The 12675-nt window shown below is 46.8% G+C and overlaps 1 protein-coding gene across 3 annotated transcripts in view; it reads right to left on the bottom strand.

The window, feature by feature from the left end:
- The window catches only part of ESYT3 (extended synaptotagmin 3), a 57292-nt gene that overhangs the window by 6078 nt on the left and 38539 nt on the right, over window positions 1-12675 (bottom strand). For 2 of the 3 annotated variants that reach the window (XM_082625126.1, XM_082625125.1), the window contains exons 11-20: window positions 10988-11036; window positions 10654-10743; window positions 10166-10228; window positions 10000-10062; window positions 9374-9442; window positions 8777-8863; window positions 7918-8067; window positions 5646-6127; window positions 4628-4726; window positions 3971-4102 (exon numbers count right to left, since the gene is read on the bottom strand). In XM_082625126.1, the coding sequence (XP_082481252.1) occupies window positions 3971-4102; window positions 4628-4726; window positions 5646-6127; window positions 7918-8067; window positions 8777-8863; window positions 9374-9442; window positions 10000-10062; window positions 10166-10228; window positions 10654-10743; window positions 10988-11036 (1284 nt within the window). The remainder of the gene's footprint in view (window positions 1-3970; window positions 4103-4627; window positions 4727-5645; window positions 6128-7917; window positions 8068-8776; window positions 8864-9373; window positions 9443-9999; window positions 10063-10165; window positions 10229-10653; window positions 10744-10987; window positions 11037-12675) is intronic. The other variant, XM_082625127.1, reaches the window with a different exon arrangement.

Genomic DNA, 12675 nt, shown 5'->3' with positions numbered 1-12675 from the left:
GCTTTCCCCCATTATACATTCTTGGGTCCTTTGCCATAAGTTAATCAGCTGTACATGTGTGGACAAAAGCAATCTACAAATTCAGTGCAATCAAAATTCCAATGGCATTTGTCACAGAAATAGAACAAACAATCCTAAAATTTGCATGGCACCACCAAAGAGCCAAAGTAATCTTGAGAAAGATGAACAAAGCTGGAGGCATCATGCTCCCTGATGCCTCCAGGCATCAAACTATATTACAAAGTTATAATAATCAAAACAGTATGGTTCTGGCATAAAAAGAGACAGATCAATGGGACCGAATAGACAGCTCAGAAATAATAATGTTTAACATTATTAATTCTTCCAATTCATGAGCATGATATACCTTTCCATCGGTTTGTGTTGTCTTCGATTTCTTTCGTCAGCATCTTATAGTTTTCAGAGTACAGGTCTCTTACCTCCTTAGTTAGATTTACTCCTAGATATTTTATTCTTTTTGATGCAATTGTAAATGGATTTTCTTAATTTATCTGATAGTTTGTTGTTAGTGTATAGAAATGCAACAGGTTTCTGTATATTAATTTTGTATCCTGCAATGTTACTGAATTCATTTATTAGTTCTAATAGGTTTTTGGTGACATCTTTAGCATTTTCTTTATAAAGCATCATGTCATCTTTAAACAGTGACAGTTTTACTTCTCTCTTTGGATTCCTTTTTTTTTTTTTCCTTGTCTGATTGCTGTGGCTAGGACTTCCAATACTATGTTTAAACCTGGTAAGAGTGGGCATCCTTGTCTGAGGGTAGTGCTTGTCTTGTAAAATGAGTTTTGCAAGTGTTCCCTTTTCTATATTTTGGAAGAGTTTGGGGATGGCTGGTTTTAATTCTTCTTTGAATATTTGGTAGAATTCACTAGTGAAGCTGTGTGGTTCTGGACCTGTTTGTTGGGAGATTTTTGATTACCGATTCAAACTTCTTACTAGTAATCAGTCTGTTCAGATTTTCTGTTTCTTCATTATTCAGTCTTGGTAGGTTGTATCTTTCTAGGAATTTATCCTTCTAGGCTATCTAATTTGTTGGCGTATAACTATTCATAGTAGTCTCTTATCCTTTGTATTTCTGTGGTATCGATTTTACAGTTCCTCTTTCCTCTTTTATGTCCTCTTTGTTTTCTTGGTGAGTCTAGCTAAAGGTTTATCAATTTTGTTTATCTTTTCAAAGAACCAGCTCTAAGTTTCATTGATTTTTTTTTCTATTGTCTTTTTAGTCTCTATTTCCACCCTGAACTTTATTTCTTTCCTTCTGCTGACTTTGGACTTTATTCTTCTTTTTCTTATTCCTTGAGGTGTAAAGTTAGGTTGTTTATTTGAGATTTTTCTTATTTCTTACTCATTTTTCTTGTTTATGATATATGCATTTATTGCTATGAAATTCCTTCTTAGAACTGCTTTTGCTGCATCCCATAAATTTTGTTATGTTACGTTTCCATTTTCTTTGTCTGAAGGTATTTTTTGATTTCTCTTGATTTATTGATGTGATTTCAATCTTCTTAAATTTATTAAGACTTGTTTGTGGCAGCCTAGTATATGATCTATCCTGGAGAATGTTCTATGTGCACTTGAGAAGAATGTGTATTCTGCTGCTTTTGGATGGACTGTTCTTTGTATATCTGTTAAGTTCATCTGGTCTAACATGTCATATACAGCTAATGTTTCCTTATTGAATTTGTCTGGATGATCTATCCTTTGATGTAAGTAGGGTATTAAAGTACCCTACTATTATTTTATTGCTGTCTATGTCTCCCTTTAGGTCTGTGGATATTTGCTTTATGTATTTAGGTGCTCTTATGTTGGGTACATAAATATTTACAAATACTATATCCTCTTGTTGGATTGACCCCTTTATCATTATGTAATGCCCTTGTCTTTTATTACAGTCTTTGTTTTAAAGTCTGTTTTGTCTAATATAAGTATAGCAACACCCTGGCTTTCTTTCAGTTTTTATTTGCATGGAATATCTTTTTCCATCCTTCACTTTCTGTCTGTGTGCATCTTTCAATCTGAAGTGAGTCTCTTGTAGGCAGCATGTAGATGGGTCTTGTTTTTTTTTTTTTTTTAATTCACTTAGCCACTCTCTTTTGATTGAATTAGTCCATTTACATTTAAAGTAATTATCGACAGGTATGTACTTATTGCTATTTTATTAATTTTTTACTGGCTGCTTTGTAGATCCTCTCTGTTCCTTTTTTCTTCTCTTGCTTGCTCCCTTTGTGGTTTGATGACTTTAGTGGTATGCTTAGATTCCTTTTTCTTTATCATTTGTGTACCTACTATAGGTTTTTGCTTTGTGCTTACGATTAGGCTTACATATGACAACTTACAACAGTCTATTTTAAGTTGGTAACATAAGTGTGAATACATTTTAGCGGCTTCCCTGGTGGCACAGTGGTTAAGAATCCACCTGCCAAGGTTCGAGCCCTGGTCCAGGAAGACCCCACATGCCGCGGAGCAACTAAAAGCCCGTGTGCCACAATTACTAAGCCCGCACACCTAGAGCCTGTGCTCCACAACAAGAGAAGCTTAAAGAAATCTCTTGTAAGCTGGTTTAGTGATGGTGAACTCCTTTAGCTTTTGCTTGTCTGGAAAACTCTCCCTCAATTCTGAATGATAACTTTCCCCGGTAGAGTATTTTTGGTTGGAAGCGTTTTCCTTTCAGCACTTTGACTATTGTGCCACTCCATTCTGGCCTGCAAAGTTTCTGCTGATAGTCTTATAGGGGGGCTCCCTGTAATGTAACTACTTGTTTTTCTTCTGCTGTTTTTAAGATTCTCTCCTTGTCGTTAACTTTAGAGATTTTAATTATAATGTATATGGTATGAATCATGTACTCAATAAGAGACCTCTGAACTCCTTACTTCTAGGTTTACATTTAAGATGGAGATTGCCAAGTCTGCCTCGTAGATAATCCAGGCATATCTTGCTGTTACAATTTTGAGAGAGAATTACTAACAGATTAGGTTTGTCACAAAAGTCAATCTCCTGTGTTCCCACATAGCAATTTTGACATCCTTTTATAATTGTGTCAGCTCTCTGAAGGCAACATCTTTCACCTGTGTGGCTGTAGAATATAGGATGGTGCCTGGTATGTAGAGTGTTCAATAAATACTGAATGAATATATTCTGTCTCCCCCACACTCTTTCATGATATCGATGAACTCAAAAGGTAGCTTTTGAAGGAATATATTAGTCGTTAGACATGGCCCATAAAGGACTCAGTACAACTCTTTTTAAAATGAGTAGTTATTGACCAAAGTAAGAGGAAACCAACATTATTAGATGTATCTTCCTAGGCTGGCTAGCAATGTCTTCTCTTAGGATCCCACAGCAAAAAGAAGCAATGATGAGATTCTGACTTCCATACCTTGTGATCAACTTGAAATCAAGAATTAGAATATTAAGGTTAAGACTTGCCACCACAGACCCATCAAAAGCAAGAAATGTGATTAGACTCTGTCTACTGGTTTGTCCCCAAGGACATGGGTAGACACACAAGGGGAGGGTATCTGTCCTAACTGCCACCTGTGCTTTGTTGCAGGTGGGAAGACAGGCCAAAGAGCCTAGAGCTTTGGAGGAAATTTTAGGTCCTTAGGTTCAAGGTATGTTTATTTTTGATTGAAAGAAAACATATTTGACCAGATTCAAATCCTTTTACTGCCAAAGAGGCTTCATTTAAAGAGAAAGAGTATGGAACATTTCCTAATCAGGAGCACTTTAGTCCCTATGGACAAGAAAAGTGGGTAGCTGTTCTGCTAAACTTCCCTGGCAGTCCTTTTCTCTCACTAAAGTATAGAAGCTTTATGAAAGCATAGACTGTGTAGTCCTGTTCAACCCCAGCCCTTCCCAGAATCTGGCAGCTGCCAGGTACACGGGAGGTGCTCAGCAAATACTCGAGCGGCTGAGGCACTCTAGGCAGGCCACCTGGGCCACTTACGTCTCATCAAACAGGGGATCCAGGGTCTTCCGCTTCACCGAGGTCTTCTTACGACTCGCCCACCTCCTTTCTGGCAACAAGTAGACACGGACGTAGGGATCAGCTCCACTGCTGGTACAGGGCATCAGGTTTCTGATTTGGTTTCAAAGACATTAAAGAAAAAAGGCCCCTGGTTTTGAAATACTGACCATACTCATTTAGAGAAAGCTGTACTATCCATACAGCTTTAGATGGCCTTGAGGATAAAAATGCCCTGCAGTCTAGACCAAAAAAAGCAAAAGTCTGCAGAATTCGGAGGACATCAGGTGCATGGTTTTGTAAACATGCATTTTGTAAAGTTGGGTGTGGAGCCAAGGACCATTCCATCTAAAGGAAGTTGAAGATTCTCGCTTGAGAGAATGTCCTGGCTCCAAACCACCCCAGACAATTGTGCAGTGGTTGTGTCTGAGCAAAGCCCTTGGCTCTGGAGCCCATCAGCACCACTGAGGATCTGTTACAGCATGCACAGCACGCAGGCCTTCAGACCTCATTCCTTCCAAATGTCTACCTTGTCTAACTTGGGGCTGCCTGCCCCTGCCATGGCTCCAAGTGCCCCCACTCTGATTTTGGTCACCTGATGCTCTCAAAGAATCTTTCCTGGCCCCAGCATCCCTTTACCTGCAGCCGTTGATTAGCACGCTGAGACACTGCTGCAGACATACATAGTGCACCGTGAGCTGAATCTCACCCAGCCCCTGATGCCTGAGATCCCCGTCTCTGTAAAGAAAGGCCTTGTCATTTCTCTTGCCATTACAAGTGCCGGCCTCTCCCCGCACCCCCAAGAAGCATGTAAGTTAATAAAATAATTCTCAGTAAGGCTCCTTTTAGTTGGAAGTCAGTTCTATCCAGCATTCATGTAAAATTATCCTGTTTCACAGTAGGAAAAGCATGGCACAGTAGGAAGAACCCTGGAGCAGCATCTGCCTTTACACTGTGATTTCCTGTGGAACCTTGGGTGAGTTATTCGACCTTTATGATAGTAAGTTCTATCTTGTAGGGTTATTGTGAAGATCAAATTAAATAACATGCTAAGCCCAGAGTCAACAGTTAATAAATGGCAGCCACTGATTATACAATTCCACATTCTAAGCTTTCCATATCATCCCAGTATAAATAACTTTTTAGAATTCAGGGTATGTTTCTGCTGTAAGGAACCTTAACAACTGAAGTCCCACATCTATTTTATAGTTGGTGTGTAGCTAGAGCCACATGAGACTTTTTGGCACGTGCACACGTGCTTTCTCTCCCCCCAGCCTGTGTTCTTTCTGTCTCACCATGCTGCCTCTTATGAAGCCATTTTGTGAAAAACCAGAACTTGCACAGAAAAGCAAGTTCATATCTACTTTTCCATCCAGGGAGGTATTTTTCATGCAGGTCATTTTAGAAAAGATTAAGCAGAGGGCTTCCCTGGTGGCGCAGTGGTTGAGAGTCCGCCTGCTGATGCAGGGGACGCGGGTTCGTGCCCCGGTCCGGGAAGATCCCACATGCCGCGGAGCGGCTGGGCCCGTGAGCCATGGCCGCTGAGCCTGCGCGTCCGGAGCCTGTGCTCCGCAACAGGAGAGGCCACAACAGTGAGAGGCCCGCGTATGGCAAAAAAAAAAAAAAAAAAGAAAAGATTAAGCAGAGAGGTGCGTACTCAGTGCTGAGGCTGTCATCTGTCAGGTCAAAGCAGGAAGAGGCCAGGGAGTTGAGCGAGGACATGCTGGGAGCCAGCCTCTTGGGCGGCCATGTGAATAGGGAGGCAGGGCATTTCGTGGGTCTGGCGGACTTGATGGGCCCTGGACAGTGGGGGCCTGGGGCAGCCAGGAAGGTGGTGGACACACTCTTCTTCTCCCCCGTGGGTGCACAGAACCCTCTGGCTCTGTCCTTGCCTTGGGGCTCTGGGCCCATCTCTTGAAGTGAGGGCTTGGTGGCAGCGATGGTGGCTGTGGTGCTTTTGGAGGCTTGCTGGATATCAGAAGCAGGGTCTGGAGGGCACGGCAAATCTGCAGGGCCCTCTCCCTGCGGTGGGGCTCTGGGGCCCTGGTTGGCGGCACCCTTGATGAGCAGAGGGCCTTTCTTTAGGGCTTCAGGTCCTGTGTATGGGCTTCCCAGCTCTCGTTCTTCCAAGTGCAGCAACTGTAAGCAGATGACAGGGTGGTTTATGGGCTGGGCTCACCACTACCACTCTCTCCCCCTCTGCTCTCACCTACCTCTGGGAAATGGTTCCTTCTCTTTTCTGGAAGGAACAGTTTTCTCAAAACTCAGTTCCTTCCTGACTCCCCAGTCCAATGGATTTTTACCCCCCGGACCATATCTTTTTACCCCTAGACCCTATCTTCCTTAACCTCTCTGCCTCTGACTCACTCTGACCAGAGCTTCTGTCTTTTCCCTTCCTCCTGCCTCACCAGTCTTCATGAAGACTCAACTCTGATCCCCCTTTCTCTATCCACTGGTGCCGGATGCTGGAGACCTGGCCAATTCTCACAGCGTGCACTTCCCCTCCGTGCAGAGGACTCCCAGAGCTACACCTCCAGTCTTGCCCTCACCTTAACCTTCATATAGATCACCAGCTGCCTTCTGGATCTGGTCATTTCTAGCTGTCACCTTATTTACCATTGCTTTCCCTAAAATGTGTTTCCTATCCAGACACACCCCTGTGCTTGTGGCACCGGAGTTTCAAACCTCAGCCATTGTGTCTCTCCTTCCCCTTTTCCCATCAGTCATTAAGACTCTTCCTAGGAACTTCCATTTCCAGCAATAAGGTGATCAAAATAGTCTGTAAAACCTCCTGTTAGGAATGCTCAATAAAAATGAAACAAACATACTTCTAAATGCATAGCCAAGTTCACAAGAAAGTAAGGAAAATCCCTAGGTTAAAAAAAAAGAGAGAGAGAAAACTGAAAAATAAACGTTAACTTTCCCAGGGTCATTTATCAACCATGGAATCCAAGGGGTTTGGAGAAGAGACCTAGGGTCAGAGTAGGACCCATGAAGGTGGGATATCTTTAGTGAAAAAGTAGTCTAGGATAAATAAACATTTCACCCACAAACAAAGATTGATGACAAGAAATATATCTATCTCAGCCTGTACTCTGGTTGGGGGAAATAGAGCCTTTCATGAGAATATGGCATCTTATAGCCTGTCTCCTATAAATTTTGGGTTCATATTTATACTACTGTGGGGTTTTGAAACCCAAAGTTTGAAAGTTAACATAAAAGTGGACTCAGGTGTGTAATGTTCCTGAGGTGCTTGGTTGCAGCCAAAGCAGAACTTCCTTGGAAGTGAACCAACCTCAATCCAGGTCACAAAGGCAACACTGAACATATGTCTGCAACCCAAGTTACCAAATGTAGAAATGAGTCACCATGAAAAATCATTAGCAGACACAACAGACATCAAAATTTAACTACCAAGATCTTCAGATAATAGAATTAACATACATTTTAAGTATTTTCAAATGATTAAAGATGGGATAGAATCATGAGAAGATAAAACGCAACAAAGAAAAGACATTGTAGATTTGGAAAAGATAAAGTGAAAGATGAAGAATAGCCTTTGAAACAAAAACTGTGAACAGGTTAAACAGCAGATTAGGCATAGCCAAAGAAAGAATCAGTGGTCTGGAAGACAGGTCTGAGGAAATTAGAATGTAGCACCAAGAGATAAAGAGATGGAAAATATGAAGGTGAGATCAGGTTAAGCCATGGAGATGATGAGAAGGTCCAACATAATAGAAGGAATTGTAGAAGGAGGGATTAAAAGATTAGGAGAGGCAATATTTGAAGAGGAAATGGCTGACAATATTCTGAAACTGATAAAAAAAAATATGACTCCATCTCCTAGCTTCTTACCAACACAGTGCAGATACTTAGTGCTGGGGCAGTCCACCCCCTGCTTACCCTGGGGGAAAAGGGGAGAGGTTTACCCGAAGCACCAGCCTCATGGAGATAAGGCTGTCCAGGCCTGATTGGTCCAGCTGGAAGTGCTGCTCGAGGGTAAGGTCTGCATGGGGGAGAATCTGGCACAGAGGGATCTCCAGCACGCCTAGAGCACATTCTCGGTCATCATCAAGCACCTGGGCAGTGGGCCAGTCACAAAACAAGAGGATAACCAAGTCCCACCCTCACCAGACTACACTCTGGGCTCCAGCCAAGACTGAGTTCACTTCAGTAAGTGTGTTCTGTGTTTCTTTTGGCCTCTGGTCCTGTTCTGAAAACTGGAAATGGGACCAGGCCCGGTCCCTGCCTTCAGTCAGGGCGAGAGAGCGACTCAGGGTAGAGGCAACTATGATCTGTATGAGGCAAGTCCGTCAAATGCCTGGGACCATCAGGGCTTTAGGGACTGATGAGCTGTGCTGCTCTATGTTGGGACTTCCAGACAGGGCTGAGGGTCCCCAAAGACCCCAGTTCTACTACTTGTTGGTCATGAGATCTTGGACAAGTCATCGTTTGAGCCTCTGTTTGCTCAGGTGTAAAGAAGATCTCTCTCTTCCACAGATCTTTTTTTAAAGAAGTACATCATCAGTAATGTCCTGAGTAGATTCCAACCCAGGCCACGCTGGGTGCTAGGTAATCACTGAAGAGACTGGCAGGGAGCACCAAGGGACCTGAGGGTTTGTCCCTCCACAACCTCCTACCCAACGACCTTGGTCACCAGGCTCACGAAGACGTGGGCCCTTAGTATCCTCTCCTGACTTTACTGCAGGGGGAGCCTGCTCAAGCCCCCTACCCCTCCTAGCTTAGACACCTCTTAGCTGTGTTCCAAGAGCCCAACTTCAAGCAAACCTTCAGATGCAGCTGTTCAGCGGCCACGTTGTACACAAAGAAGGAGAACACCTGGCTCCACACAGGGTCCTTGCTGTGGGGACAGGTCTGGGGACAGGAGAGGGAGAGATCACTGAAGGGTCAAGTTGGGCAGAGCAGGATACCAGCACCCTCTGCTCTCATCCTGGCCCCTTGGTGCCATTGGGAGCCTTCTCGTGGGAGGCACTCGGGCAGGGCCGTCAGACTCAAAGGCAAGGAGCATTTGCCAGGAAGTCTCACGGGGCTGAATCCTACCAGCATTAGAGCTCACTTCCAGGGGGACTTCTGCTGCTGGGGGTGGGGGAAAGGACACAGGCGTAGAGCCATGCCAAAGCTCGAACCCTGGTTCTTCTGCTTTCTAGCCCTTAGGCGAGTCACTGATCTCTGGCCTCCAGATTCTTGAACCGTGAAACTATCTTGTGAGGTTACTTTGAAGACAAGAGTCATATAAAGTGCCTCTCGTGTGCCAGCACCTACTAGGCATTCAGTGTGAGCGAATTCCCTTTTGCTTCTCTCCCTGAAGTGTTGGGGCACCCGCCCATTTTCCTTAGTCCTCGGCTACACGCCAAGCTGCCTTACCTTGCTCACGTGTGTCTTCTTGCCTACAGACAGCTTGACATAGGAAGAAGGGTCTCTGCTGACTTTATTCTGTGAGGGGACAAATCCATAAAGTGGAGGTGGCACCCGCCAGTGCCAACTGGAGACCCTGCCTCTCAACCCTCAGGAGCATCGGTGGGACCTGAGGCCACCCAACCACTTCCCTTTGAGAGAAGGCTCCCTTGGTGCTCCCAGGAGCCCCGGGCTGCCATCACTGTGCCAGCACCTAGACGGGGTTGACCCCAGGGGTAGCTTCCGAGTTAGAGATGGGAGGCCTGGCTGGGCACAGGCCCTTGTTCCCTAGAGCTGTGGAGACAGACAGGGTGCAGTTGAGTTCTGGCTCCCCCTTAGCTGTGTGGCACAAGCACTTAGCTTTCCGGGTCCTGTTTTTAAAATGGCAATAAAATGGATGCACGGCCACCGTGGGACTCAGGCATAGCAGATGTGGGGATGAGCTGCCAAGCCCGGTGCCAGGCTCGCTGCAGGCTCAGTGAACGGCGGCGCTCATTGGCCCCAGCTGTGTGTGCACGGCGCCGCCCAGCAGACGCGGGGCTGTGGTTACTCTGGGGAAAAGGAGCTGTGTGACTTGCTTTCACACCCACACTTACCTTGGCACATCTGGAGAGCCTTTTGGCTTGATATTCACCATTTACGTAGTCAAAAGGGTTTCTCTGCAGCACGAGAAGAACAGGGTGAATGAGCAACACGTGGATATTTGAAAGTGGCAGGCACACGGCAGGGTGTGTGTGACACTCTGGCTGTGTCACCACTCACCGGCAGGTTGCAGGCGCTCTCCAAGAAGACCATGAGAATGGCAGTGGAAAAACTACCATGGTCCTACAAGCAGACACAGACCCTCACTAGGTGCCCCCAGCATCAGGAGACACAGACTGGTTTAGGAGAAGCCTCTTCATGCCTGAAGAGCCAGCCCTTGCCCTCCAGGCTGGCCATACCTTCCCTCACAACCTAGCTCTTTGCTGAGCCTGAAAATACAACTGCAGCGTGACAGACTCAAGTCAGAACCGGTGGACTTCCCTATGAACTGGGCTGATGGGCACTAACACAGCTTTTAAGGATCCCATCCGCCCTGTGTGGAGATGAGGGCTGAGGGACGTGCTCCCCAGAAGGTGGGGCTGGCTGGAGGACTCTGGGGGCGAGGTGTGTGGCTTCAGCTCGCTAGCTCCCTCCCTGCCTCCCCGCACAGCTCTCACAGGGACCAGACCTGCCACGAGCTCCCCCGCTCCACGACAGCCCGCACTCACCTCCGTCACAGCTTCCGGGTCTGTGATCAGTGAAAGCCACTCCAGCCTCAGGTGCAGCTGCCCGCTCGTTGTGTCTTTCAGGGCAAACCACTGCAGGGGGAGGGGGAGGGGAGGAGAGCTTGGGGAAAGGGCCAGTGGGACGCTGCTGACTCTCTTCAGGCAGCTCAGTTCTGGGACCCAGTAGGGCCCTAATAGGGGCTTCAGGGAAGAGGCGAACCAGCGCAGACAGGGTAGGCTCTGGACTAGGAGAGGCGGTTATGGAAGAGCAGAAGTACTACACTTCGGGATGGAAACGATGCTGTCCGCGAGGGGGGGTTGCAGGCACCAACCCTACCTCGTCCACCACTCTGTCGGTCACGACGTCCCCGAGGCAGATCTGCAGGCTAGAATACACAGGGAGCGGGAGGTCAGCCCAGCCCGGAGGCAGCGACAAGCGGCGGGCGTGGAGGCCCACCCGGAAACCTATTTTGAAATATCTGAGTGGGACCCTCAAGACAGAGGACCTCACTCATCCCAAGAATGAATGGGAGACCACTTTGAGCTCAAGCAAAGGAAGGACTGTCTAACCATCGGGGCTGCTCCCACTGGGCATGCTGCCCGGGCAGGCAGGCGGCTCTGACCCCAGAGGGGAATAAGCAGACACTGCTGGACACACTGGCTCTGGATTGCCCAGTGAGGGTGCTATTGGTATTCGGGCTGGGACGAGTCTTCACTGTGCAGAGCTGCCCGTGCATTGCAGGAATTTAGCCTCCCTGTCGTGTGTCCTCTAAATGCCAGTGGCCCCACCTCCCGCAGTCATTGTCATAACCAGAAATGCCCCTCCCTTTCCAAAACTGGCCCAGATGCCCTCCAGGGGCTATGAATAGTTGGCATGTGTGTGAGAGGCAGTAACACATTCACGGCGCGCCGCCCGCCTTGCCCGGCCCGAGCCCAACTGGAGGGTCCTGAGAGCCAGAGGGGAAATTCATTCCATGTAACTGTTAGAAATGTGCTTGAGCTCAAAACACACCTGAAATCAGTTACCTAAACCACAAACCACAAGACACACTTCTAACCTGCAACATTACAAAAATCACAACTCCTTTCATTAAGATGAGAAATTAAAAATGATAAGTAACATGGTGGTGAGCTATTTCTCGGTGGTCAGATTGTTCCCCTCCCATTTTGTTTTGTTTCTATTTTTTAACATCACCTGTTCACGGAACCAAGTTAAACAATTTAGGAGTCAGAGGATGTGGGTAAAAGTCTCTTCTCTGCTCCCTCCTAACCCCAGCCTCTGAGATGAGCAGCGGTGTAGCGTCCGCACGAGCACATGCAGACACACGTACACGTCCATCCTCCCTGGAAAGATGTATCAACTGCTCAGGTCACTCCCAACTGCTTCCCCTACTTCCCTAGATAGAAATGAATATCCTCGAGGTCAACATACATAGATCCTACTCATCACTTTTAAAAGCTGCGGGCTATTCTGTAGTTTGGCAGTGACAAATTTGTTGAAACGTTCAGGCAATATCCTCTGACTCTGGACATTCACGTTTCCAGCTTTTTTGGTTTGTCACCACAGATAGGTCTGCAATAAACATTTCAGGTATAATGCTCTTATAGGAGATTCCTGGAATTGGGATGGCTGGACCAAAACACATGTAAATTTAGAGTTTTGATAGCCAGCCCCACGCCGGTCATTTCAATCCTCTCTCAGCCCTGAGGCTCTGTGTTCCTCTGAACTGGAAGGAGAGAGAGGTGACTTGACCTGCAGGCCACAGCGGCTGATGCAGCGGACCTCAAGCATGACCCCAGCTCAGAGTGAGCAGATGGTTCCTGGGTACCGGGGGCCTGGCCATCCGTGCCAGCCTTGGCCCTGCCCACTGCTCCAAACGGGGACTCTGGGTGCATTATGAGGAGCACAGAAAGCAGAGCCCACGGTACACAAACGTCGGGGCCCTCCCTGTACCCTAGAGGGCTGGCGCTCAGGGCTGGGCACTCGGGAGGCATCTGGGGGGAGGTTTGTGGCAGCGGTGCAGA

Source organism: Mesoplodon mirus (assembly GCF_964341445.2).
Source record: "Mesoplodon mirus genome assembly, chromosome: 6".
Classification (NCBI taxonomy): domain Eukaryota; kingdom Metazoa; phylum Chordata; class Mammalia; order Artiodactyla; family Ziphiidae; genus Mesoplodon; species Mesoplodon mirus.
This window is presented reverse-complemented; position numbering and strand designations above follow the sequence as displayed.